This window comes from Rhinolophus ferrumequinum, chromosome 11, assembly GCF_004115265.2.
Source record: "Rhinolophus ferrumequinum isolate MPI-CBG mRhiFer1 chromosome 11, mRhiFer1_v1.p, whole genome shotgun sequence".
Taxonomy (NCBI): Eukaryota; Metazoa; Chordata; class Mammalia; order Chiroptera; family Rhinolophidae; genus Rhinolophus; species Rhinolophus ferrumequinum.
Window position 1 is genome coordinate 5,778,580 of NC_046294.1, and position 27,505 is coordinate 5,806,084.

The 27,505-nt window shown below is 46.7% G+C and overlaps 2 protein-coding genes across 6 annotated transcripts in view; both read right to left on the bottom strand.

Annotated features, from left to right (window-relative positions):
* The window catches only part of PACS1 (phosphofurin acidic cluster sorting protein 1), a 116,217-nt gene extending 104,908 nt beyond the window's left edge, over positions 1-11,309 (bottom strand). The window contains exon 1 of one of the 2 annotated variants that reach the window (XM_033120439.1): positions 10,733-11,292. In XM_033120439.1, coding sequence (XP_032976330.1) covers positions 10,733-11,082 — 350 coding nt within the window. In that variant the 5' untranslated portion in view covers positions 11,083-11,292. Of the gene's footprint in view, positions 1-10,732 lie in introns of both variants that reach the window. The other variant, XM_033120440.1, reaches the window with a different exon arrangement.
* A 1,431-nt stretch (positions 11,310-12,740) lies between these two features.
* SF3B2 (splicing factor 3b subunit 2) lies at positions 12,741-27,138 on the bottom strand. 4 transcript variants are annotated; one of them, XM_033120483.1, is made up of 22 exons: positions 26,925-27,138; positions 26,709-26,758; positions 26,331-26,408; positions 24,487-24,735; positions 24,128-24,178; positions 23,031-23,148; positions 22,621-22,721; positions 22,172-22,268; positions 21,887-21,978; positions 21,284-21,499; positions 21,013-21,150; positions 20,758-20,838; positions 20,345-20,572; positions 19,655-19,804; positions 18,880-18,969; positions 18,659-18,766; positions 17,809-17,916; positions 17,377-17,519; positions 17,193-17,294; positions 13,609-13,708; positions 13,325-13,510; positions 12,741-12,974 (listed from the first exon to the last, which is right to left on the bottom strand). In XM_033120483.1, the coding sequence occupies exons 1-22, from the start codon at positions 27,055-27,057 to the stop codon at positions 12,903-12,905; spliced, it is 2,691 nt and encodes an 896-aa protein (XP_032976374.1). In that variant the 5' UTR covers positions 27,058-27,138; the 3' UTR covers positions 12,741-12,902. The 4 variants fall into 4 exon arrangements, with proteins under 4 accessions (XP_032976374.1, XP_032976375.1, XP_032976376.1 ...); XM_033120484.1 differs by having other exon boundaries at positions 26,709-26,755; positions 26,925-27,134; XM_033120485.1 differs by lacking the exon at positions 24,128-24,178 and having other exon boundaries at positions 26,925-27,137.
* Between the last annotated feature and the right edge of the window lie 367 nt (positions 27,139-27,505).

Below are 27,505 nucleotides of genomic sequence, written 5' to 3' on the forward strand. Positions count from 1 at the left end.
CTCCAATGAGATGATCCTGTCCTTTTTCTCCATGGAGAGAAAAATCAACCAAAAAGATTAATGCGCAATGTTTAATAATATTAAGCTATTCCTTTTTATAAGTATTTTTTAAAGGAGAGATAGAGGAGATTATCTACAACATTATCTACAATAAAAACAAAGCAATATAATTGTATTACATACAGTTAATGAACAATTCTCCCCATTAAAGGCAAGAGCATAAACAATTTATTGCACATTTTGGTGTCAGAGAGGAAATACAATTAAATCCATTAATAGCCACAAGAGTTTTTATGTTCCCAGAGGACCTTGATTTCCAGAGTTGCTTATTCATTTTCAACCACAGCAAACACAGTGCATGGCAGAGATGACAGATGCTGCAGACTACTTTCCACATCTTTTAATTTTGGTGACATAATTTTATTAAACAACAGACTTAAGGTAGATAACACTGCCACATTCCACTGGATATGAGCTGAAAGTGCCAACCAAAAACCCACCTGTGAAAACAATGTAAATGATGACTAATGTAAATCAGGTCTGCCACAGGTCTACAAATATTACATCAACATATTCAGTTTCACTGACATTACCCCAAAATGTTAAGGTAATGATTTCTATGATGCTCAAACATCTTGAAACTATTTTAGTTCTCTTCGTAACATATCAACAAGGCAAAAAAGGTATCCTTGCCTTTAAAAATCAGGAAGAAAAAGGACTTGCCCAGAGGTAATGAAAACAAATTTAACTAAGTACTTGTGGGGACAGAGCCCCGGAAAGCAGTTTCCAGGCTCTCGGCCTCATGTGGAAAGGTGCTGGCTCAGGTAGTAAATGGCCATCAGCTGTGGCTGGTTGGCCGTCAGCTGTAGCCATTGAGCCATTGGCCACTAATATAACTGCTGCGGCTACGGAGGGAAGTTGAGGAGAGAGGAGGAGAGAGAAGGAGACTGAAGGAGAGTGGAGGAGAGTGGAGGAGAGTCGGTCGGTTGGCAGCAAAGCGGACAGCAGGTCGCACGTTGTGTAAACCCAGCGAGACCATAGTGGTATGACTTCCCTACCTATGGCTCCGTGGGTGTTCCTTTTTGGCCTCACCATATCCTGCGTTCTTGTGTGGGGGGCGGGACCGGAGACCCCGCCAGACGCCCCGCACGACAGTACTACATAACGGCTTTACTTACTAATCCACAATACTCCAACACAAACATAAAATTCCACTTGGATCTCTAACTACACCTTCAACAGGGTTTCTGACCCCCTAAGACTTTAGAAGATGACACCCCGACCTCACCAGCAATCCTCCCTCTTGGGAGCACAACCTAGATGAAGAGGTAAGCAGCCCGTGTCTTCCTTGCCCCTAAAACACCGCAGCTGTGCCTCTCATGTTCTCACATTATACTGCCCGATACTCGTAGCCTCATATTCAGAGCCCATTCATTCGTAACACATTTGAGTATCTGGTTCTTCAGCCCACGGTATATTAGAAGCAACAAAGCAGAAAGAATGCATACTGATAGCCACAGAGAGACACAGACAAAAACAAAACAAAAACAGCAAACACCTGAGTTTAAAAGCTAGTTAGTTACGCACCACGTACCAGTCTACACTCTTCGTGTTCACATGAGGAGCCCATTCATCGTGATGATCACACTTGAGAAGAAGTGAAAGCTATTTTATAGATTCTTGAGGAATAACCAGAAACATATAAATGTATTTGTAGATTTCCAACCAAAATGGGGAAATAAAGGTAAAAATTAGCATATTTACAAAGATCCAAATGTTTAGTGATAGGCCTTAAATGTATTATCAGGTTTCTCTGGTAAAAGTACAGTTTTTCTATAGTTTGAGACACAAAAAGGAAAGCTTAAGAAGGCAAGAGAAAAAACATGAACTCCATTTAAACCCTCAATTTTCCTTGGAGTTGCATAGCATTTAATGGTGATAAATGGCTAGCTATAAACCGGTTTAGTTGCTCGTCTGGCTGCCAAAACAGAGCTACAGAAGTCAGCAGGTAGAATAGGGAAGCTGTCAAGTCAAGTTGGCTCAAAACAAAGTTGTGGTTTGCAGGCGGGGCCGGCACCATCTCTTCCGTTCATATAAGCTGGCAGGATGTAGAAACAGGATCCCGACCCAGCCACTGCTTCAGAGAACCAAAATATTTTGCTTTGACTTTCTAGTCTATTAAGCTTGGGGTTTGGCAGGATCTGTGTCTAAAGCGAACTCAAGACCTTGTGATGATCCCACTGAGGAAGTCGAAGATCAACAGTCGCCCTAATTCTAGAAAGAAAGCAGTTTCTGGAGGGGTGTGGAAGAGAGACGGAGAAGATGAACTGGCAAAACAATGACAACAGTAATAATAACAGCTAATATTTTTAAGTATTTCCTATATGTCACATATGCACTGAACCTGTATTAATCTCATTTAATCCTCACAATAAATGAGGGGTAGGGACAATTATTATGCCCATTTTACAGATAAGAAAACGGAAGCATCAGAGAAATTAAATAATTTGCCCAAATCACTCAAATGGTAAACAACAGTCAGGATTAAAATCCTGGCTACTGGCTCCACAACTGATATCCGCAGCCATTAAGCTATGAAGCCTCTCACTGTCCATAATTTGGTAAGAGCAGCATTCTGTAATTCCCACATGATAAAGTCCAAAGCATTATTCGTCAACTGTGAGAACCAGAAAGGGCTTGGGGAACACCACGTTTAAACAGAAATGGCTGTGGTGTCTATTGTGAGTCATGAGACAAATCCCTGCTCCACCCGCCTCTAAGCTGCAGAGCCTTGCAAAAATGCCCCCACTTCACCTCCACTCACTGGGCCTTGACTTCCCTTTCTGGGAAACAGATCTCAGTACCTGCCTCTGATGGTTACTGCAGCACACAGCAAATGCTCAGTCAGGGTCACTTCAATCAGGCATCAGCTCAAATGTCAGCTCGCCCGCGGCCTTCCCCGACCACCCTTACCTAAAACAGCCCGTCCTCCAACACGCTCAACTCCCCACTCTGCCTTATGTTTCCCGACCTACTGATCAAAGACCTAACTATTTGTTTATTGTCTGTCTCCCTCCACTAGAATGTACACTCCAGGAGAGAATGGACTTTGTCAACCTGTTTGCTGCCGTTTTCCAGCACCTAGAGCAGTGCTTGGCACATGGAACTACTCAATAAATATTTGTTAAATGAGTGAATTGCACATAATAGCTTTCACTCAATAAACATTACAAATAAATCGGCACTGTTCATTCAACAAACATTTATTGAGCACCTATAAAGTAACTACATAAATGAACAGGATTATTTCAAATAATGATAACTAGTTGTTAAGATTTCTAAACTCCCAGAATGGACTGGGCAGGTGAGGGCAGCTTTCAAGGTGGCAGGTCAATGCTGGCCTTAATGACACCCAGGAGCCAACCACACGATGAGCTGACAACAGAGCAGGCCAGACAGAAGAGCAAGTGCAAAACCCGAAAGGCAGGAGCGACAGTGCCCAGGTCCAGCTTGCCTAGAGCCACTAAAAGATGAGGTCAAAGACACAGGAAGGGGTCACATCGTAAAGTATCCCTAAGTATGATGAAAAGTTATTTTATAGTGTCCTTTAGTTCTCTTCCCCCATTAGAATGTATGCTTTATGAGACCAAAGATTTTGTTTGTGGCACATACCAGCTGGCCTATAAACATTTGCTAACTGAATGAACTGAGATTACAAAGCAAGGAGTGACATGATCTGATTTTCATTTTTAAACTATCACTCTGAACTGCTTACCAGTGGTTACCTTCTAGGAGACCAGAGTGGCAGAGGAGGGGTAGAATTACAAACAGTAGAGTAAAATGTGTTTGAGAGGTACCGTAAAACAGAGAAACAGGAGAAAATAGCTACTCTCTAAATCTTGAAGCATTTGGTGCTCTAAAACAAGAGATAGAAAAAGGTAAGTGAGGAGGGATCAAATAAATGACAACTGATGTCCTAAGCTTTTTGTGTTTTCTAAACTATTTTTAAAAATTGATACAAAGAAATCTCTATCTCACCTATGAATAAAAGAACAAAGGAAACTCAAAGACAGACACACACACACAAAATGCTTTCTCCAAAGCACTGTAAAGAAAAAACACCTCCTATATCTAAGCATTTCCTCACGGACAATTAATATGCCAATTATATCCAAAATGTTAGCTGGGGCAAATCTTGCTCACAATAAGGTTTTGAGACCCAGAGTGTCATTTGGAGGAATTCTGCAGTCTACAAAGGGAGGAACAGGTATTATAGGCATCTACTTTTAAAACATCACTCCTTTCAGATCTACCTACATCTGCACTAAAAAAAAAAAAAAAAAAAAAAAAACCACAACAAAACACATACAGGGTAAATTACAGTGTAATTTCTAAGATGCACCATCACAGTTCTAAAATTTTTTTGTCAAAATAATCTATGGATATTACCTGGTGTCTATGTTTACAGAACTAAAAGTGCTAAAAGCATGAATGAAACACAGGTTTACCTGGAAGTTCACAGGATCATGACTCCCACAGAGACAAGAGGAAGAAAGGTATTCAGGGTCAGAAACATTGGAAGCTAGAACTAAACTCAGATATTCTGACCGTCAGCGTATTTTAAAAACATTACAGCCTAAAAGAATCTACCCCAAAACATGAAAGAAAGAAACGTGTCATTATCAATGTTACTTTATCACCTGTGCCTCACCATCCCCTCATGAGGAAGCAGTGGTCTAGAACATTCTCCAGTCACCATTTTTGCTATCAATAAAAATGAACAAGCAACTCTGGAACCAAGAAAGGTAGGTAATGAGTGGAATAAAACTTTAGTCCCCCATGTCTTCATCCATTCAATATGTACCTTTTCTTATAGCTTTATTGTGATAAAAAATTTGTAATGTTCACTCCTATGAGGTGTGCAACCGAGTACAGTCAATATATATTTTTAAATGTATATTTTTTAAACTGGTCTTTTCTGTAATACATGTTTATTGTAGAAGGTCTAGAAATCACCAAATAACATATAAAGACAAAAATTAATACCATACATAATCCTACCATCTAAACACCATTTTGGAGTTAATGCCTCCAGGCAGTTTTCTCTACAGATATTGACTGAGACCTAAAACTGTGGGAAACAAATGGCAGAGAGTCACCAGGAAGCAAATTCCCTTCAGGAAGAAGGGAGCACACTAGAAGATAATAACATTTAAAGTACAAAACTAAAGAAAACTAATGCACCCTTGAAGTAGCGAAGGGCATTTTAAAGTAATTTGGAAAATGATAAAAGTATTCAGTTGAAATGAACAAGCACAAACCACTAATATTAATACTACAAATGCCATACATAGGCAATTGTCTCTCTAAAACTAGTAGAACTTTCTGGAAATGTTTTAGATCTGCCCTGTCCAACGTGGAAGCCACTAGCCACATGAACTACTTGACATGAAATGTGGCTAGTGCAACTAAGAAAGAGAATTTCAAATTTTATTCAATTTTAGTTAATTTTAATTTTAATAGCCACATGCTGCTAGTGGCTACTGTCCTGGACAGCACAGCTTTAAAGATAAAATACCTTATGACCTTAAGACGTAATTGAATGTCAAATGGAATGTTTTAAGGAAGTGTTTTCTAGAAAATATATAAGCTAAGTAATAATGTATCATCATTTACTGGCCTTCTCTACTGTGTTACCCAAGGTAGAGGCCAGGTACAGGTCTGCCTAAGTAGCTCCCTGAGCTGTGACTAACTACAGCTATCTTTTGGCTTGTAGTAAGATTAAAGAGAATGCAGGTCCAGCAGGCTTTCTAAGCAGACAATTGCCCTTTGGATGGCAGTAAGAGGGAAGGAAATACTCTTGAGCTGGTTCCTGGGCACAACATCTTGGTCTTCTAAAACCCTCAGAGGCCATGCTGGTTATTTTTCTAACTAGGCCTGGAGAAGGGAGGATTCTGTCAGTGTTCGCCAATCTAGAACCAAACCACCTTGCTCAATTCCAGCCCAAATGGGCCTCTGAAAGACGTTCTGAGATCAACTTCAAATTCTGTCTTTTCTCAAGAACCCGTAGTACCACTCGGAACCCATGCTGGGAAAAGACCAATTCTTGCAATCTTTCCCACAGCTACCTTGGTCTCCCAAAGTACTCCCAGAATGTGGCGCCAAGGATACAAGCCAAGCCGACTCCAAATTTCAGAGGACCCACTGAGCTTTCAAATCCTAGCCAAAACAGGACAAGGCCTCCTGGGGTGAAGTTGTGAAAAGACACAGCCCAAACATTTTCTGACCTGCAACTCCCTCATGCACACAGAGGTGAAACACTAACAGTAACAGTGGCAACTTACTGGCTCAGCTAAGAAACTGGAAAACAAGTTTAAAAAGAAATCACAAAACCACTAATGTGTCCAAAAGATCTGTAAATCAATACATGTAAAACAGACTCTGTGAAAGTCATTCTTTCTGCCTTAAGGAATCTGAGCTTCCACAGGGACGATGGATAATATTACCCCGCCAGAGAGGCTATTCTATTACAACACTCACAATGTGAAATTCAAATCTTCTAAGGCACAAATATGCTTTTAAGACTTTTAATGCTGGGGAAATTATAGAAATTTCACTACGTCTCTCTCATTTGATCAATTACATTTACTTTAACTCTATCATATAAGTAGTTTCTCCTGTGGGTCTATCTATAGGTCTTATTTAATATTTATTTTACGCATCTTAGAAAGGACCATAAGTAAATGTATTCCCCATCAATGGATGAAAAAACTAAAGGTGTGAAAGAGTCTGTCCTAGTACACAGTAAGAAAACAGAGCAATATGTCCTGGCATGCCTTGTGCTTTTGTAGTTAGACGGGCAACTGCCCCCAAGCACCTTCATGAAACACGTCTATGGCAGGCCAGCCACGCCGACTTAGCCACGGCCACCTCCTTCGGCTGTAACACCTGTACAGTAAGGCTTAACTTCAGTACTCACTTTTTTTTTTTAATGTCATCTAAGGAGAAATGTGACTGATAATTACTGAACTCCTTCCCTAAATACACATACAGATAAGAATATGGAAATGTGCTTTGTACTCAAAGAAAATGTGATATAGTTCATGAGTGATAACAGCAGAGCACATTTTGTCTCCTAATAGTTTTATGCCACTGAGGAAATGCTGTACACTTGTAAAATTTCATAATTTTTCTGCCTCTCCTACTTAAGCAATTCAAAAAGAAGAAAGAACATCAGGGAAACTCTCACCATACAAAGGCCTAAGAGAAGGGATTGATAATAAGACTCCAAAACCCTTTCTTTAACATCAAGCAACGCACTACCTGGTGCCTACAATGGTGCCACAGCACCGTCCATACCATGGACCATCGCAGAGGAAGTACTACTTAGTATGGAAGGAAAACAATGCCAACTTCGAAAGCTGTGACTTTCATAAAGAACTGTGACAGGCCTACCTGCTCGTAACAGCATCACAAAAGCAACGCTATGTCCCAGTGATTACCTCTGGGCAGTGAGAACAGAGAGAGGACTGGGGCTTTTTCCTTACACTTTCCATTTTTCTGTACTACTAGAATTTCTAATCATAGGCATGTATTTATCTCTTTATTTTAAAAAAATGCTGGCAAAATGGCAATGAATAGAATAATTTAGTTATTTTAAAGCCAACTATATGTATGCTCTTAATCCATAAGAAGTTAAAAAAAAATTACAATGGATTCTGAGGGAATTTAGTGGATGTTAATAAGAACACGCCACATATCTGAGGAACAACGACAATGCTATCTTTATTTAAATATCTAATAAAAGGAAAGCAATTTTTTTCCTAAAGAAAATTATATTTCTATAGGGATGAAGAAAAGGAGCATGACCTCCCTACCACCTGACTTTTCATCTTTCCTCTCTGCACAAGGTAGAGGGTCACATTTTACGAGACTGAATCCCACAATATTGTTATGTACAGCTAACCTTAGATCCACAATCATGTTTACATTTAAGTGTATATATCTCAGATGTCTGGGTCTCATTTGAGTTGCACGAGACAAGAATGCTAATCCTAGAGTATGTACAAATACAGAGTGCTGTGTACAGAGTGCAAGCTGCCAATATATTCTCAACATGAACAAGTACGCCAAGGAGACCTCAAATTAACCAGATGACTCTGATAATTCAAAGGGCCAATAGCAGGCCATTTTCTCTTCACAGGGTGTTATTTTCCACCCTGCAGATAAAACAGCATGCTCCAAAGAGCACAAGTGTCCCACAAGGAGCTGGGAGGCACAGGGGTGACAGCTGAAAAACAAAGTCAGAGCAGGACAGCTGACAATCTCAGGGATTGGTCAGTAGACATGACACACTGCATGCATGCTCCTGCAGGTGAAAACAAGCTAGCCTAAGCCTCACACCAAGTTAGCACAGTAATTATCGATTTGATCAGGACTCCTGGCTATTTCTTGGGCTAATAACTTATTATGTGGACTTTTCAGTGACTAATGGGGCAGACCAAAAATCAACAGCCATCAGTGATTTTATTTATCCCCCCTCTGCTGCACAGTAGCGTCTTGCCAGTCTACTGGTGCCTTTTCAATCTAACAAGGTAAAAAAGGCAGCTGTCCAAATGTCATCAATCAAACACATTGACAGATGTGAAGGAAGAATGGGCAAGCATATGTTACGAACACTGGAGCCATGTGGGAAGGTGCACAGTGCTTTTATGTTTGAAAAAGGTAAATGAGAATACTTCAGCTAGACACGAGCCTATGACAAAAGAGAGAATCCTTAGTCCTGAGGGACTAAGAGGAACAGCATCACACACGAAACTCCCACTTAGTTTGGTGTTGTGGTAGGGCGCTGGCCAAAGCAAACTAAACTAAGAGGCTCCTGATTACCCTAAAGGAAGGACAGAAAAAAAGAAAAGTGTAAGTCAGTGAGGTCAATGTTGAAACACAAAGGACATGAAGAGTAGAAGGGGGGTGGGAGGAATGAAAAACAACTTAATATTATCTAAAAAAGTTCCAGATGTATACCCTGCAAACAGCAATTCCACCCCTACATATAAAGCCAACCAAGAGAAACTTTTGCAGTGAGCACCAGGAGTCCTGGATAAAAATATTTACAGCATGATTGTTCACGTTCACAAAGAAGAAACAACCCAAATGCTCATCAAAAGGAGAATTATACCATATTCCTACAATGAAATTCTATCCATTTGTGAAAATATTTAAACTACAGCTACCATGCAACTTACAGTAAGTGATGATTCTCACAAACTTAATGTTGAGTTAAAAAAAACAACACAAAAACCAACACAATAAAATAGGTCACAGAACACATACAATACGATAGCATTTCCATAGACTTCAAAAACATTCAAAATTTAAAATTAGTGTTTACAGGTGCACAGAGGCAATAAAACCAGTTTTAAAAGACAAGGGAAATGATAAACACACAATTCAGAATAGTGTTTACCTTTGTGGGGGAAGAAGGGCATGTGGTCCGGAAGGGGCACCCTGGAGGCTTCAACATAATGGATAACGCTCTATTTCTTAACCTGAGTCAAGCACACAGATGTACTGCCCATCCTTTTTTTAATAACCTATATAGGATATATATATGTATATATGTGTATATGTATAGAATGTTGTATGTTGTATGCTGTATGCGTGAAATAATTCAAAATAGAGAAAAAAAGAAAAATAAACAGAATTGAGGGTGGAACCAGACAATGCTCCCTAACCCCCACTTACACATCCATCTGCCCAAGGCTGGGCCAACAGAGTTAAAAGTGAGCCCAAGACTCCAAGGCAACAGAATCAACTCAGAGGTGACAAAAAAATCACCTCCAGGCATTTCTCTGGGCTTACTGGGCAAAACCAGCTCTGGTGTCTACTCAAGGGGTAAACTGTAAGACACCGCATACCGTCCCCAAAGAGTTGAAAAAAGACTGCCTTGCCAATACAGAAACAAAATATCCCAAACTAGGGAAATTTTACCAACGGTAGGAAAGTCCCCAGATGGTGCCAACAGACAGGAATGGATTGAATTCAGGAACAAGGCAGTAATTTTATGTAGCCCAGCAGGACTGGAGAATTTGTGACCAGTTACTGGGGAGGAAGGAGCAGAGAAAAATACACTTGAAGACACACAAACGAGGACTTCTACAAGAGGTAGAGACCAGGACAGAACGTGTGTGATTTGACAGACAAATGAACGTGTATACTGAAGACTAACTACAGGCCCCCAGGGTTACTACACCTGGGCTTTACCTGGCAGCAGGTGATCGCCGAGTTTGGCACATGCTTAGTATATTGGGAAAGAATAGTATCCAAAGAGATCTATACCACATCTATGTGACATATGTACAGCCCACGGGCGCCGGCAAGGCAGGGAAAAAAAGAGTCTGTGACTTAAGCGGGGAAACTGACCGTCAGGAAGGCCGGATTCGGTCAGCTCAACAAGAGAAGGCCCAGGGCTGAAAATCCAGAAGGCCCCGCCAGGGGAGGGGAAGAGGGTGGTCCCGGCCACAGGCAGAAGGTGCGGCTGCCCGGAGAGGGCGGGGTCCCCGCAGAGGAGGAGTCCTGGGAGGCCTGGCAGGGACCAGGCCCCGCAGCCCGGGGGAATCTAGGGAGGAGGAGTCCCCTTGAGCGATGGGACAGGATGGAATGGAAAGGCGGGGGTCTGTCACAGCCCCCGCCGGGAGCCCCCGAGAGCCCGGCCCCCCCGCCCGCCGCTCACCTGGGCACGCAGCTGGACGAGCTTCGGTCCACCTCCCAGGTGGCGTAGAGGTTCATCTGCACGGGGGCGGGTGTGCGGCCTGGCCCCGGGCCGCCGGGAGGCGCGGAGCCCGAGGCCACCGCGACGGCCATGGAAGTGGAGGTGGACGAGGAGGAGGAGGAGGCGACCGCCGCTGAGGTGGACGAGGACGAAGTGGTGGCCTGGGCCAGCTTGGGGGGCGTTGGCTGCTGCGGCGTTGGCTGCTGTGGCGTTGGCTGCTGCTGCGGGGACTGGGCGACCCCAGAGCCCCGCTGGCCGCTCCCACCCCCGGCGCCTCCGGGACCACCGCCCGTCCCTCCGCGTTCCGCCATGGCCCGGCCGGGGGTGAGGGGCGCGGGCGTTACAGGGATCGAGGCGACCACAAGCGGACGCCCAGGCTTCTCCCCCAGCGGCGGCGGCGGCGGGGGCTCGACTCGTCTCCTCAGCCCGCCCGCCGGAGCGCGCGAGCGAGCGAGAAGCTGCACGCAGGCGCGGGGCCTCGCGACGCGCGGTCCTCGCGCTCGCCCGCCGCTGCCTGTTGCGGCTCGCGCCGCCAAGACACTGGGTGGGCGTGTCCGGGGAGGGGGCGGGGAGCCCGGGCTAGCGCCGGCCCCACCCAACGCCAAGGGGCGGGGCTCGCGCTCGCGGTCCCGGCGGGCCTGTGGGCGCGCGCCCCTCACTGCTTGGAAGAGGGGTCTGCAGCCCGCGCGTGCTCGGCTGGCTCCTCCCCTCAAATCCGCCGCGCGAGCTGCAGCCGGCCTGCCCGGTCCTCCCCTCCCCCGTCTCCTCGCGGCAGCGTCCGGGCCAGCGGAAATCCCGCTTTTCCGGGGCGCGGCCCCGGCCTGGAGCGGGGCTGCCGCGGGAGCGCGCCCTGGTCCCCTCGGGTCTGCTGAGCCCAAGCCCGCCTTCCGATCGTGGACCTGGCCCCCGCCGTGCAGCCCGCGGGTTTCTTCGCCAAGACCATCGAAGGGAGCGTTGGAGACCCAGCGGCCTGCCTCTGCCACGGGTGCCGAAGTGCCGTGAAGTTTCCGCCCCTGCCTCTCTCCAGTATAGGCTGGGGGCCTTAGGGACCTAGAGTCCAAAAGGCCCTCGGCATGGGTTAATTATAAAACTAAGCCCTGGCCCATCGAGACCCAACCCTTTTCAGTCCCTATAGTCCCGCTCTCCCAAAGAACCATTAGAATCCCAAGCCTGCCATCACTGCCCTGTTTCTTCCCCTTGGAATGTTTTTCTGCGTCATCACTTACAAAGTATCTAAAATTCTATTCCTCCCCAAGCTTAGCTCAACTGCCACATCCTCCGTGGGACCTCCCACACTACCCCCTCCAGAAACCATCTTGAAACCTGCACACTGACACCTCAGGTGGTACACTTATAGCAACACTAGTGGGACAGCAGCCGTATGTGACTCATCTTCCCAGCGCTGAGCAAATGCCTTTTGGACTCAGGAGTCCAACCTAGTCTAGCCTGTCAGGAAGACTTCTCCCCACGGGGGACTAGATCCTGGAGAAATCAAGCCCCCCAGACACAAAACATGGAGACTGGTTGACTGAAACCACCCAGGGGCTCACATAGACACAGGACAATCTAGACTTTGAGCTGTGTTCTCTCCCCGAGAAGGACTTGGACTCTTCTGGCCACAAGGTCTATTAGGAAGGCCTGACCTGGCCTACTTCCCAAGCCCACTGTACTTCCTCAGCCCTGCCAGGGTGCTAAGCTGGCTATTTTTAGTCCCCAAGGACAAAGCAGTAAGGTCAAACCAACCCTTCAGGTACTTCCCCCAGAGCCTTCCTACAAAGACAGGCAGTGGTAAAACACACAGATTTTGGATGGCTTTAGCTTCATCACCAGCCTCAACGGCAAGAGCTGATGCAGGGGCATACCCCTGGTCACTGGGGCAGCCCAGAAGGTGTAGGAAAACGCTGTTTTAGTTCTTTTGCAGAAGGGGACTCAAAGGAGACGAGGGAAGATCAGGAGTGTTACATACTCATCTTTCCTTGGGAAGCAGCTTTATTTACAAAACACATCTAAAATAAGAACATGAAATGACAAGCCCTTGGGAATGTGGGAGAGCTGGCTCTCGGGGACCCATGTGTGAAGCCCAGGCATCCAGACAGAGGGCCTAAAGAAGGGCTGGGTGTGTGAGGGGGACCTAAAATTTGAACTCCTTGTATTTCTTGCTGCCCCCACGGCTGTCCTGGGGCTGAGCTTTCCGTTTCTTTTGCTGAAGGAGAGAAAGAGAAACAGGTTAAACAACCCACTGATCCTGAAAACGAGGGTGGGCAGCCTGACACATACGTCTGTGGAAAAAGGACTGAAACTGGATTCTCAGACGTGCATGAGTTCCTCCCCCCCACCCCCCAAGGACTCCGTGTCATCATCCTCACCGAGGGCAGCCCACCCACCAGAGCTTTTCTAAGGTTTCCCCAGCTCAGGAAAGGAAGCTCAGGGCAGCAGGCAAGAATCCTCCCTCACTTTCACCACTAGAGGACATGACTCCACTGAAAAAGCAGTCCCCGATCCCTGGCTCCAACACCCCTCTCCCCAGCGGGGAGTTCTGGTGTGAGCTCCTACCTTTTGTTTGGCAGCATGTTCAGCCACCATGTCACTAAAGTCTTCCTTCTCCACTTGTGCCTGCTGCTCCCGCACGTGCTCTTCATACTTCTGGGTCATGGCCATGGGGTCCAGCTCCAACTCTTCAGGTGCCAGGGCCACTTCTACACCTTGTAGCTCGGGTGCCGGGCCCTTCCGACTCATAACCTAGAAGGATCAAAGCCTGGTCATTCCCCAAGAGGCTCAGCAGCCCTAGCTTTTGCCACCTTGCCAGCCCCCAACAGCAGTATTTTCCAAGTGCTCACTGTGGACATGTCATAGATGTGCGTCGATCCCATTATGGCTCCCCCAACGGTGGCTGTTCTTTTTTCTGGTAACACGGTGAACAGCTGAGGCGTCTCGCTTCTGCAATGGACAAGGAGGTCAAGCCCAAAAGGAACATGGACAACACCTCCACCTAGCTCCCTGAAGAGATTCCGCGACACCTGGTGGGGAAAAGGATGCCCAAGCTACCTGTGCAGGTCATGGAAGCCATGAGAAGTTAAGAAGTGGGTCGGTGCCAATTCCAGGGAATACAGGCCCGGAAGGAGAATAGAGATTGAGTTAAGGAGATCAGAGGATCAGAGACCAAGATTCCCACACGTGAAGAAGGACTAAGGGTCAGAGGCTGAAAGTTGCCACAGGATCTCTGGTAGAGAAGATGGCAGGAGAGAAGAGGCGAGGCTACAGCAGTTCCTACCCAAAGTTGTGCCTGGAGTTCTAATGTAACCCAAACTTCCAGCCATTCCATTGGTGCAAGAGCCATCCACAGCCAGTCTCACCACTTGTTTCAAGGATTTCCACTCGAAACACAAAAGCAAATCTACCAATATCAACCCAGACGTGGTTTCATCCCCACCTCTCCCCCTGGAAGAAGTGACAATCTATTCTCACACAGCAGCCAGAGCAAATGCCTTAAAACAAAATTCAGGCGGCAGGATGGCTCAGTTGGTTAGAGCGCAAGCTCTGAACAAGGTTGCCGGTTCGATTCCCACATGGGATGGTGGGCTGCGCCCCCTGCAACTAAAGATTGAAAACGGCAACTGGACTTGGAGCTGAGCTGCGCCCTAGATTGAAGGTCAAAGACTTGGAGCTGATGGACCCTGGAGAAACACACTGTTCCCCAATATTCCCTAATAAAATTTTGGAAAAAACTGAAATAAAAAGAAATTTAGGTCTTGTCCTTCCTTTGCTCAAAACCCACTGAGGCTTCTGATCATCATCTGAATGACATGCGAACTCTTTAACATGACCTAAGGGGTTTATAATTGGCTCCCTTACCTAATTCCTCCTCTCTATACTCGGCCACTGTCCCCTTCTTTTTTCTTCCTTGAATATGCAAAACTTAAGACTTCTGCATCCAGACAAGGAGCATGATGGAGTAGGTGCACCCTCCCAACTGAAACAACCAAAAAAATGGGCAATACAGATGAAACAGTGGTTTTCAAGTCACTGGACATGGGACAACAAAGGAGAGGGACTCCTGAGACAGGTAACCAATGATGTGAGTCCTTCAATTGCCCAGCCTACTGAAGAGAGTCTGCAGACCACAGAACAAGGAGGAGTAACCCACGTAGAGGACACCATGAGTTGAAGGGCTGAAGCTGAAAGTACAGAGAGACCAAGGTGGCTGGAGATCACAGGACTGGGTATGGAGAAGAGAAAGCAGTCCAGAGCCCGAGAACTCCAGACACCTGCAGAGGGTCCTCCTCAAGTAGATTACTGTATCTGAGGAAACTACACAGGTCAGGGAGGGAAAGGATTAGTGATAACAGTAGCTGCCACTCACTTGACACTAGGAATAGTGCCTAGTCCTACTAGGCCGACTGAAAAACCTGATTAACAGGGCACTGGGTACAGGATACAGGGCGCCTTGTGCCTCAGTAGCGGAAAGGACTGCGTGAGCACTGCTTCCGTCCTAAGGAACCTGACAAGCAAGACCTAAAAGAACCAAAATGTTTCCAGGTACCTTAACTGTATCCCGAAACAAAGCTAAAGATTCACAGGAATACAAAAGTATCCTAGACCTAACAAGGTACATTTCACAAAATCTGGCAGCCAATCAAAAATTAACAGGCATGTAAACAAGCAGGGGAACGCAATCCTTAGTGAGAAAAATAATCAATTTAAATCAACCCAGAACTGGCACAGATGTTGGCATTAGCGGGCAAGTACATTAAATTAATGTTGTAACTGCATTCCATATGTTCCAAAAAATTAAGTAAGAGACATAGAAGACAAAAGAAGACCGAAATCACACTGCTTAGAGATGAAAACTACATTGGATGGGATTAATGTCAGACTAGAAACTGTAGGCACTATATAAGCAAACATAGGAACAGAAATTTTTTAAAATGAAATAGAGATATTTTTTAAATTAACAGAGCATCAATGAGCATTAGGACAACTTTAAGAGACCTCATGGATGTATAATTGGTGTTCCCAAAAGAGAGGACAAAGAAAAGGGAACAAAATAAAAATATATATATATATTTGGAAAAGTAACTGCCACAATTTTTCCAAAATTAATAAAAACTATATATAAATCCAGATTCAAGACGCTTCATAAACTTCAAGCCAGGAAATGTGAAGAAAACTACACCAATACACTGCCCAGCATAATCCAATTGTTCAAAACAGAGATAAAAATCTTAAAAGCAGCCAGAGAAAAATGACACATATGTATAGAGGAACAAAAGAAGGATGAAGACAGATTTCTCCTCAGAAACAATGAAAGAAAGAAGACACTAGCAACACCTTTCAAGTACTTGAAAGAAAAAAACACTCTCAATCTAGAATCCTATACCTGACAAAAATCTGTCAAAAAGGAAGGCCAAACAAAGACATTTTTAAACAGTAAAAGCTGAAAGAATTCATGACCAGCAGACCCACAACAAGAAATGCTGAAGGAAGACTTTCAGGCAGAAAGAAAATGATACCAGATAGAAACATAGAGATACACAAAGAAATGAAACAACACTGGAAATGCTAATTATATAAGTTAGTATATAATTCTTAGGATTTAAATCTCTCTAAAAGATAACTGACCATTGAAATAAAACTAATAACCACATAGTGTAGGAGTTATAACATATGTAAGAGCAAAATGTATGACAAGAATGCAAAAGTCAGGAAGAAAGAAATGCAAGTACAATTCGTAAAGTTCTTAATACTATCTGGAAGTATAATATTACTTGAAGGTAGACTGTGATAAAGCTGGATATTCTAAACCCTAAAGGAACCACCAAAACAATAAAACAAAGACTTACAGTTAATAATTCAACAAAGGAGATAAAAAGGAATCATAAAAAATGTTCAATTAATCCAGAAAGTGGGAAAAGGGTAACAAAAAAAGAACAGAACAGAGAAGATCCTTTCATGAAAAAAGGGGTCAATTCATCAAGAAGACTTAACAATACCACAGGTTTATATACCTAATAGTAGGGCTTCAAAATGCATGACTCTGCAAACCCCGTGCCTGCCCAGGCCTGTGGACCGCTTCCCTTCCAGTTCCTTCTGCCCCACGTCATCCTGCGGCTGACTCTTCCTTAACATTCAGCTCTCAGCTCGAATACCTCCTCCTCAGCGAGGCCTTCCCAGAGGCTTCCCCATCACCCAAACCCTCTACGTCCCATTCCCCAGTGTCCTTTGGTTCACCATCCTATCCACATCTGAAATTATCTTGTTCTCTAATGACATTTTCACTGCTGACTCCCCGCTGCCGAGAGCAGTGCCTGGCACAGAGTTGGGTGCAATAGTTGTTAAAAGAGTTGGGGGGGACAAAAGTCAGCCAATAAACCTAGAGACCAAAAGGAAGAGGTGCCTTCTCAGCCCTGCCTAGTTCTCTCACCCATCCATCGCCTCCTCAATCTTTTTCTTCCTCAGCTCAATGAGTTCAGGGGTCTCCATTCCAGCTGGCACCGACGAGAACCCTCCAGGAGTGATGAGGCCACTGTGGAGAGAGGAACAAGCCTTGGAGTAAAGAGAAGGCCCCCAAAGACAGGCCACTTCAGAGAGGCAGACTGCTTCCCCACCTGTCTGCAGGGGTAATAAAGCCTGTCTCATCTGGCTTCTCTTCATCACTTTCCTCCTCTTCTTCTTCTTCTGAAGACTCTTCATCAGATGGCTCCAGCTCCCCCCAAGGGGTCCGATCAATCTCTTCTTCCTCAGTCTTGGTCTGAAAGAGGTCATTCATTCATTCAACAACTGTTTACTAAGTACCCATTAGTTGTCAAACTTTTGTAAACGGAAACTGATACTGATGTAAGAGTAAACAGACAATCTCTGCCCACAGAGAGCTCATATTCTAGTCAGGGGCATGCATCACAGCCCAGAAAAATGTATGTCCCTTTTTTAGACTGAAAATTCACAACACCCAGCTCCTTGATGATGAAGAAGTTATATACCAACTATCTCTAAACTTCATGACCTTAAGTAAGACCAAGCTTGCCAACCATGGCCCATACCTGAAATTCAGCAGCATTGGTTCCAAACACGTCCCCATAGAGTGGTTTCCCGGTCTCATCCACTGGAGGTTTGCCCCAGCCGCCAGCATGGTACCCAAAGGAACAGCTCTGCAAGAAAGGAAATGCAAGTCAGTTCCACTAAGCTCCAAAAGAAACGCTGAAGCCCTAGAAAAAAGTCACTCTCCAAAGTACAGAACTAACCCTTGGGAACTCTGGAAATTATGACTTCAGAGAATTAAATTTTACAAAGCAAAAGTAATAAGCAACAAAAATCCGGAGGCAAAAGCATGGGGAGATGAGAGGCAGAAAGTGTGAGAATAACCTTAGCCTTCACGGTAGAGTCCGTATTGTCTGAAACTGAAACGTACTTTAAAAAACATGACTTCGACTTCCTACTGATTTTTGCCTAACCTTTGAAAAGCTTTTAGAACCTATTTCTCTTAAGGGACAGAAATTTTGAAACTTAACAATCACTTCTTTTTCACTTACTTTGTTGCCTGTTAATTTTAATGTGATGCTTTTTATTTAAAAATAAGAATAAATTTAATGCCATTCCTGACATGAAATGATTTCTATCTGTTCAGCTACGTATGTGTCAGCAAGATATATGGAAACACGTTGACCGCATGTTAAATCTGGTTATTTCTGAGTAGTGAGATTGTGGGTGATTTGTTTTGACCTTTGTACTTGTCAATTCTGATTGACTGTTTTATAAGAGCATGTCAGGTTTTAAAAAAACAAAACCTAACGCTTTTTTTTTTAAGAGACACATGGTAAAATGAAAGAAGGAAAAAAAACTCGTCCTCTAGTTAAAAGCAGAGACAGCTAAGAATGAAACGACAGTGCTCACCTCGGGGATGGGTGAGTTCAGCCCGGGGATTTTCAAGTTTGGGTACGATGGGGGTGGTCCATATCGCTGCATGGCAATCAGCCATGGAGGAGGGACCTTGTGAGCATTCTGCAGGAAAAAAGAGAACAGGGTGCCATCTGCCCAGCCCTATCCTTTCGTCTCCCTTCCGCTCCAATTCCCACCCTCTTCTCTGCTTCCCCAGTCAGGTAACTGGCACTCACTGGTCCTACTGGCATCCCCAAAGAAATCCTTAGCTCATCAGACAGATCTCCTGGCTTCTTCTCCTTCAGTCGTGTCTCAAACTCCTTCCCCTGAGGAAAAAGCAGAGCACACTGTATTGTAGACACCAGACACACACTGGGACACACAATGGCCAGGGGACATGAGAGCAAAGAGGAGAAGTCCCAATCCACATCGGATACACAATGCCACTGACGGCTGCCTGGTTCCCACTCTGATTCTCATCGCTGCTTTCCCTGGCCAGAGTAGGGAGAGGAATAAAGGCCAGGAAGGAGGGGAAAGGCAAGACTCCCGGCCATCATTAACCCACTATGAGAACACGGCCAAGAAAAAAAAAAAAACTAAAGAGAACATGGCCAAACTCAGGACCTGCTTTCTCATCTGTAAAATGAGGGCATTCGACAGGATGATCACCGAGATCCTTCCGCCTCAAAAGTTCCACAATATCATGGTCATTAATACTTTAAGGATGGGGAGGGGGGAAGCCTTTCTCCTACCCCCAATATTAAATGTTTCCTAAAAGCGTCTGCCCTTGGCACAACCATAAACAATTATGACTTCAAAGACATGGTCTGCACCTGTCCAGGAAACCATCTCATTGGAAGACTTCATATTCCATCCCACTTAAGGAGAGTTAACGGACAACTGTGAGGCTGAAGGGAGAGGCTACTGTCCCAGCTTCGAAAGCCCTTCCGACCACGAGTTACAACCGTGAGCAAAGGCCCAGCCCTGCTCCCCAGCCCCCGGCTCCCGAACCTCGTAATACAGGTCCCCGTGGATGGTCAGCTTCGGCTTGGTCTGCCACTTGAAGAAGGCATCATGCAGTTTCTGATAGTCAATGTCAATCTTCCCCATCTTGGGTCGAACCTTCTCTCGCATTTTTGACTTCATGGTCTTCTGTTCTTCCTATGGAGAACAGCAGAAAACAGGCCATAAAAGGGGAGAACTGGCAGACTAGAGTTTCACTGGGAGGCAGTTTTCACGGTGTACTTCTGTACCTCCTGAATTTTCGCATGACGTGTAAAGTACCGAATTAAAACTTTTGAACTTAAGAAATCACACAACCACCACAAATCACTATACACAAAGTGCGTCAGACTCACAATGGGGGCAGAGAACTACAGACACAGCCAAAAGCAACACGCAGGGAAAGGGGTCAGCGTGTGCAGGTCCAAGAGAGCCAGCCAAGTGCAGGCAGAGGGGATGAGACAAAGGGACAAGGCGGAAATGGAGCCACAGAGAGCCAGAAGTCTCCGGGTGAGGAAGGAGAACTAGCTGTGATCGGAGGTGAGGACCGCCCTTCCTGCCATGTGTCACATGGCTTCTGAACTGGAGAAGGGACGATCAGACTAAGTAGGTGGGTCCTGGGAACCAGATCCTGACTCTGAAGCAGGCTGCCATCAAGGACGTGGCTGCCCCAGGGCAGTGCTGAGCCAGGCCCCTCACCTTCTCCTGCAGGGCCTCCCGCATCTCCTGGATGCCTGTGCGTTTGATGAAGTCTGGCAGCTCGAAGGGGGGTTTCTCAATGCCTCGTTTGCCCTGCAGGTACTTGCGCTTGAAACACCAGTGGCGGGGCACGGGCACGGAATTCCGAGTGGCCTTGAGGTGGACCAAGAGCTTGGGGTCCTGCGCTGTCACGTCATGCATCTCCACGACGTCGGGCCGAGCCACGAGCTGGAAAACAGCAACATGCCTCGAGAAAGCCCCCACCTGTCAGGTCTAAAGCTTTTTCTTTCTCTTCCTCAAAGGACCCACACCTAATACACCCACACGTCCTTCGAAGCTCTCCCCATCACAGCAAACCTCGCCCCTTTGGGGACCCAGGAGCTTTATGGCCTGCTGCGTCAGCTTGGTCTCACCTGCTTAAGTTCAGCCACAGTAAAGCGATTCATTCGGCGCAACTTCTTCTTGGACAGCTTGGGGGCTTCGGGCTTCTTTTCCTACAACAGAACAGTCAGCTCTTTTGAGCAAGACTCACAGGTGTCACTCAGGCTGCCCAAGCTTGCCCTCAGCCTTACGCCACCAAAGGGATTCGCCCCGGCCAGAGTTCACCGTGGTCCCTCACTAGACGCTCCCTGAGTGCTTGTCACCCGGAAGGCAGTCGGTGGCCTCACCTGTTCATCGTCACTGCTGTCATCGTCACTGTCCTTATGCTCCTCCTCGAAGCCCTTCTTCTTGGGGACTGTGGAGTTCTCCAGTTTGTCAAGTTTCTCTGGTTCCTTCTCTTTCTCCTTCTTCACATCGTCAGTGAGCTGAGGAGACGGACAACATGGAAACCTCTCCCTAGATCCCGGCCCTGAAAAGATGCCCTCCTCTGCGCCATCTTTTCCCCTCCCTGCTCCTTCCCTGCTCAGCTCTGCCCCGTGAGAGGGCCGCTCCCTGTACCTTGAAAGCCTCAAAAATCCTCTTGAAGAAGATGAAATTGGGCTCATAAATTTCAGGTTCTTCCGTCACGTACTCAATTTCAACATCAGCGGCCGGGGAGTCAGCGCCACGGGAGCGGGTGGACTCTTTCTCTCGCTCCCCCGAGCTCTCAGAGGATGTCCCCCGCACCCGCTGGGGCTTTTTCTTCTTCTTTCGGTTCCGACGCTTCCGGTTTTTCTGCCAACACAAGGAAAACCAATTAGGTCAGAGAATCCAAGCACTGTGCCTGCCCCCCAACCCTTAACCCCCCCCAATTTCCCCTACAGGTTGAGAAAAAAGGCCTTGAAGTCAGATGCTAAAGTTCTACCGCTCTTGAGCTTTGTGCCTCTGGGTAAATTACTATACCTCTCAGAACCTCAGTTTATTAGCTATAAAATGTAGGCGTGCATCATACTCAGAACTCCAAGGACTCATGGCCATCAAATGGAAAATATCTACAAGATGCTTAGACGGGAACTGGCACAAAACAGCAGCTACGGCTTACTGAACACTTCGAATGGGAGTTATTTTAGGGCCTAAACCCCGTCTCCTGCCATTCCTTCCAGACCCAGCTCCATCCCATACCTCTTTTTTAGATACGGACACTGTGTCCTCCTCGGTCTCTGACGCTGACTGGCCCAGGGAGGACCGTGTGTCTGTTTCCATTTCCTCTTCCTCTGTCAGGGAGGGAAGGTAGCCGTCAGTTTTGTCCCAGGGCCACTGCACTGTTACTCGCTCCCCGTAACCCCTCTTTTCCAAGAGCCAGTTTCTCTCTAAAACCCTCCTCAGGAAAGGGATGAAGGAATGCGGACTCGGCCTCAGCTGCTCCAGGTTCTCTCCTTGCAGCCCTCGGGACACGGTGACACTCACCCTGTTGAGAGTTCATCTCTTCTTGGCGGCTCTCCTTTAGCTGCAGGATCTTCTCCAAAGCCTGGGGGATCTTGGGACCCACAGAGGGGTCATCCATCTGCCAAAGATAACACAGGCAGAGGGAGTAATCTTATATAAGACGTGGAAAGTGCCCCTTTCTAGCACTTTCCACGTATTATACTAGAAAGGCTGCAGGCCAGATGATGTAAACAGCAGACTGGACAACACCAACTAGACTCAACCATCCTTCAGCATCCCTCAGAGTGAAGCCCAGAACCCTGCCCCAGAAATGTCTTCCTGTCCTACCTCAATATATTTCAACTGAGTATGGCGCCCCCCAACCCCACCCCCAGAAGTCCTCCTATCTTCTCAAAGACTCCTCTAAAAATCCAGCAATAGTCCCATTCTAAACCACTCTCCTATCCCTAGGAAGAAATCACCAATCTCACCTCTCTGTTCTCATCTCCAGGGGGTGGCGGGGGACCACGGGGCCGGGGAACTGGGGCCCCCATGGGCAAAACAGTGGGGGTGGGGCCCACTGGAGCAGCAACTAAGAGGAGAAAGAAATCCAATGTCGAAAGAGATAACACACTCTTTTTAAAAATTACCTTCCTTGCTAAAAGTCAGGGTGATGGTTATCCTTAGGGGGAGGGGGTGGCTGGAAGGTAGCCAGGAGGACTTTCGGGGTGCTGGTAATGTTTCGGTTCCTGGCCCAGGTGCTGTATGGGTATGTTCGGTTTATGAAAACTCACTGAACTGCATGTTTATGAGACGTGCTCCTTTTTAACGTGTTATATACTTAAGTAAATAAATTTCTCATCATCTTCCTTGCGTTGCCCTCCCATTTCCAGGGTCTTACCTCGAGGACCCAGAGGAGTGCGAACGCCAATTTGGCCCATGTCTTGTGGGGGCCGAGGGACTGGGGTGCCCATCTTGGCAATCTCCTGCTGCCGTTCTTGCTCTAGTAACACAGCTGCCTACAAGAGGGAAGAGGAAGTGGGGCTACAGCTTGGAAAGCCACTGGGTGGGCAGCCCCTGGCAAGAGCATTCTTTCAGCAGGGTCACAGGACCAAGGAGAACAATCAGGTACCACTGGAGTTCTGCCAGCCCCACCACCCCCACACTTTCAGGCTACTGGTCCAAATGGAAAAGCCCTCTCATCATAAAAGAAAACCCCTGGAAATAACACCAAGAAAAACCCCAGGAGACTTCTGGTCCCTAGCAGAGAATTTAATACTTAGCTAAACACTGACTTCTATTGTTTTAGTAAGAGTTTTCTTCCCCAAAAGGTTAAGTTATTTCTAAGAAACAGTGACTTCTGTTCTTATATCTACCCCTCAAGATCTAACACAATCTGGGCAGACAGTACTTCATAAATGTTTCCATATCTGGTGCTGTTAATGCTTATTTTCTAATACTCCTGAGTAACCCCCTAGGTAACAACTGATACAATGCTCCCGTGGGGCTCAATGTCTTGTATATCATCATTCCCTAACTCATATCCATCACATTCAGTCGACATCTAATACAAATGACTAAACGGATCCAGAGTCCTCTCCAAGTTACCTAAAATGATAGCACGTAACACTATTAGGGCTCAGCAAACTTTTTCTGTAATGGGCCAGACAGTAAATACTTCAGGCTTTACAGACCACTGTGTGAACCCTGTTGTATGTTCTTGGGTAATTTTTTTTTTTTTTTTAACGATCCTTTAAAAATATAAAACCATTCTTAGCTTGCAGGCCATACAAAAAAAAAAACAGGCTGCAGTTCATAGTTTACTGACCCCTCGCCTACAAAAAGATGGAATTATTTGGGAGATATTGGAACTTAGTTGAAGATAAGGTAACCTCCACAGGAAACTTGAATGGTGCATCTTTTTTTGGACACTGAGCACTCAAGGTGACAGCCAACAGACTAGACCATGGGGTCAAAGGTTAGGATGAAGGGCATTACCCGCTTCTGCTGTTCCAAGAGCTCATGTTCCTTCAGTGAATGATCTCCCTGCTTAAAAATGAAAATAAGCTAATTATATAAATGTCTAACCACTATGCTGTACACCTGAAACTAATATAAAATAATACTGAATGTCAGCTGTAATTGAAAACTAAAAAAGTTTTTTAAAAGAAAGAAAACAAGCTCATACCAGCACCAATACCCCACAGGCCAGTCTGCCACAACTCTGCTTCCTGGGGTTCTAGTCTTTGGTCCAGAGCATCCCAGAACACTTGGCCCCAGAATCCAGCTGTCCCTGAGGCCCCACGTCCCTTTCAGGACGCTGATAAGACCCAGGCCCAGGCTGCCAGATGCCCTACCTGCTTGGCACGCTCCTCTTGCTGCATCAACAATGCCGCCTGCTGCTGTGCCAGCTTCAGCCGCTCCTCCTCTGACAACGCCACAGGCTCGCCCACCCGGAGAGGAGGCGGGGGCCCCAAGTTTGGTGGGCGGGGTCCAACTGCCATAGGAAAACCAAGGCCAAGGCCTGGTGGAGGTGGTGGGGGTGGTGGAGGCGGTTGCAGAGGTGGGAGACCCATGGGTGGCGGTGGCATGGGAATTCCAGAGAGCTGTGGGGAAAAAATATGACCATAAACTAGGAAACATTTATCTACTTAAGATATTTGCTGGAGAGCTACTATGAGCCAGGTGCTGGGATTCAAAGTCAAATGACACAAAGTCCCTGAGTTCAAGAGAATACTCTACAGCAGTGGTGTCCAAACTGCGGCCCGCGGGCCAATTGCGGCCCGCGATCCATTGTTAATTGGCCCGCAGCAAATTCCAAAAACATATATAGTTTACTTAAATAAACCAGGTGAGGCAATACGTACTTCACCTCGAGTGCGTGGCCCGGCTGTTTGTGTATTTTACCGCATATGGCCTTTGGTGAAAAACGCTGAAAAAAGTTTGGAAACCCCTGCTCTACAGCAATAGCAAGAGTTGATGGGGGGTGCAGATGGCTCAGTTGGTTAGAGCACGAGCTCTTAACAACAGGGTTGCCAGTTCGATTCCCACATGGGCCAATAAGCTGCACCCTCCACAGTTAAAGACAACGAGCTGCCGCTGAACTGCTGGTGGGGCAGCCGGATGGCTCAGGTGGTTAGAGCTCAAGCTCTCAACAACAAGGTTGCCAGTTCAATTCCCGCATGGGATGGTAGGCTGCGCCTCCTGCAACTAAGACTGAAAACGGCAACTGGACTTAGAGCTGAGCTGCGCCCTCCACAACTAGACTGAAGGACAACGACTTGACTTGGAGCTGATAGGTCCTGGAAAAACACAGTTCCCCAATAAAAAAAAAAAAAAAGTTGATGTTAACTTTGGGGCACCAACCAATGAAAACTAACAACTGTATCCCCAGCAAAATATCATGAATACACCATGTTTCCCTGAAAATAAGACCTAGCCGGACAATCAGCTCTAATGTGTCTTTTGGAGCAAAAATTAATATAAGACCTGGTCTTATTTTACTATAAGACCAGGTATAATATAATACTTGTTCTTATATAATGTAAGACCGAGTCTTATATTTGTTTGTTTCAAATGTTTCTTATGTTTGTTTCAAAGACACATGAGAGCTGATTGTCCGGCTAGGTTTTACTTTCAGGGAAACATGTAGATTTTGCATACGATTTCAGGATATTCAGGAACACCTCTAAAGGCCATCTAGGGACTCCTCATCCCACAGAGGAGTCAATGGACCCCAGATAAGAGCCACTGCTCTAGAGAAACAATCAAATCCTGGATCAAAAAGGACATGGATGAGGGAACTTAAATAAATAGAGCCAGTATGCCCCAAATGACTCACTAAATGGAGAGGGTATGAAATCAAATCAAGGAGTGAGCCCTAATGTCTCAATGAAGAACATAAAATCTGTAATGTGGGGTAGACAAGGAAGAAGGTGATTACTCCCTGCTGATGGGGTGGTGGGGGAGGATCAAGTCAGGCTTCCAGATATTCAAGCTGAATCTTAAATGACAGGTAGAATTTGGAGGAGCCGACACTGGGGAAGGATCAGGACCAAAGGAGATCTGAAGAGCTCCCAGCTCTGTCATGGCAGTACCTATGTGCCCAATCTTCTAGTTGCATCCCCAGTATACTGCACGTGAGAGGCGGGGTTACCCTGAGCAGAAGGGATCTTATTATAAAGTGGAACAACATCCTTACCTGTGCTGACATGGGTGGGGGAGCAGCTTTGTCCCCATCTTCACCTCTCAGAACCGGTCGATTCAGTACGATGCCAGTCTGCAAGAGAGAAACGACTCTAGATTAGTCCAAGAGGAGTTATTCCACTAAACGACGTTGGCTCCCATTCATTCAACAAAATTTGTGGAGTGCCTGTGTGTCAGAGCTCGGGCTAAGCACTGGGATGGATCAGTATGTATAGCAGAGATTATAGCAGAGCAGGTAAAGGCAAGAATAGGCAAAACGGGCAAGCCTCGCTAGCTGTGTGGAGGTACACAAAGAATGAACAGAGTCGTGAGGGATCATGAAGGCCTCCTCCAGAAGCTCGGCCTATCCTGACATCCCACCACCAACACCTACCTGGCGGGTGTAGGTCTGCAGCCGTTCCACCAGCTCCTCGCGGCTCCCTGCTGGGCAAAGCACAGGATCAACAGTGTAGGTCAGGCCGAGTAGGCCAGCCGGCCGTAGTCAAGCCCCAGGGGCCCGCCTCCGCCCCCTCCCCCGGGTCTCCGGGGTAACCAGGCTCGCTTCCCCGCAGGCCTAGGCTACCGGCTCTTGACCTCCCGAGCTCCTCACCCTGGATCGGAGCTCCGATCTCTGCCAATTTGGCCTGAAGCTCCTGGGCAGCCCAGGCGCCATAGTGTCCAGGAGGTGGCGGCGGCGGCAGCTGCAACTCTCCTTTAGGAGGCTCGGGATGCTCGGTCGCCATCTTAGCCGCAGAAAGGCGCGCGACCAACCCGGAAGCTCGGGCCAAACTCTCGGCCTACTTCCCGGAACTTCCGGCAGCGCCGTACGCCACGTCCTCTCCAGGGTTGGAAGGCCGTTCCGATAGAGGCCCACCCCCTGACATTCTCCAATGGTCCCTAGGCGGCTAGGTCGCGAAGCCTTCTGGGAGTTGTAGTACGTAGTTCACGGTCTCCGGGCCACTGCACCGGGAACACTGGGGGCTAGAATGGGGGCGGGTCTGCGGGAAAGATGGTCCCAAGCGAAGGGTTTACTTTCTGCGTCTGACCGGCCCGAGCGCGGGCCGCCGGCCTTCCGGCCCGACTCCCTGATCAGGCGTGAGAGGCCCGGACGCTTACGTTCCCAAGCAGTCCCGAAGGACTCATTCCCCCGCGGCCGCGCGTCGCGGGCGCCAAGGCGCCAAGCGGGAAGTT

Excerpts from the sequence above, each read along its gene's own strand:
- SF3B2 (XM_033120483.1), bottom strand. The coding sequence starts at position 27,057 with ATGGCGACCGAGCATCCCGAGCCTCCTAAAGGAGAGTTGCAGCTGCCG. Across the intron at positions 24,179-24,486 it reads AAGAGGAGCGTGCCAAGCAG|CAGGGAGATCATTCACTGAA; the intron begins GTAGGGCATCTG and ends TTCATTTTTAAG. Across the intron at positions 13,709-17,192 it reads ATTGAGGAGGCGATGGATGG|AAGCGAGACGCCTCAGCTGT; the intron begins GTGAGAGAACTA and ends TGTCCATTGCAG.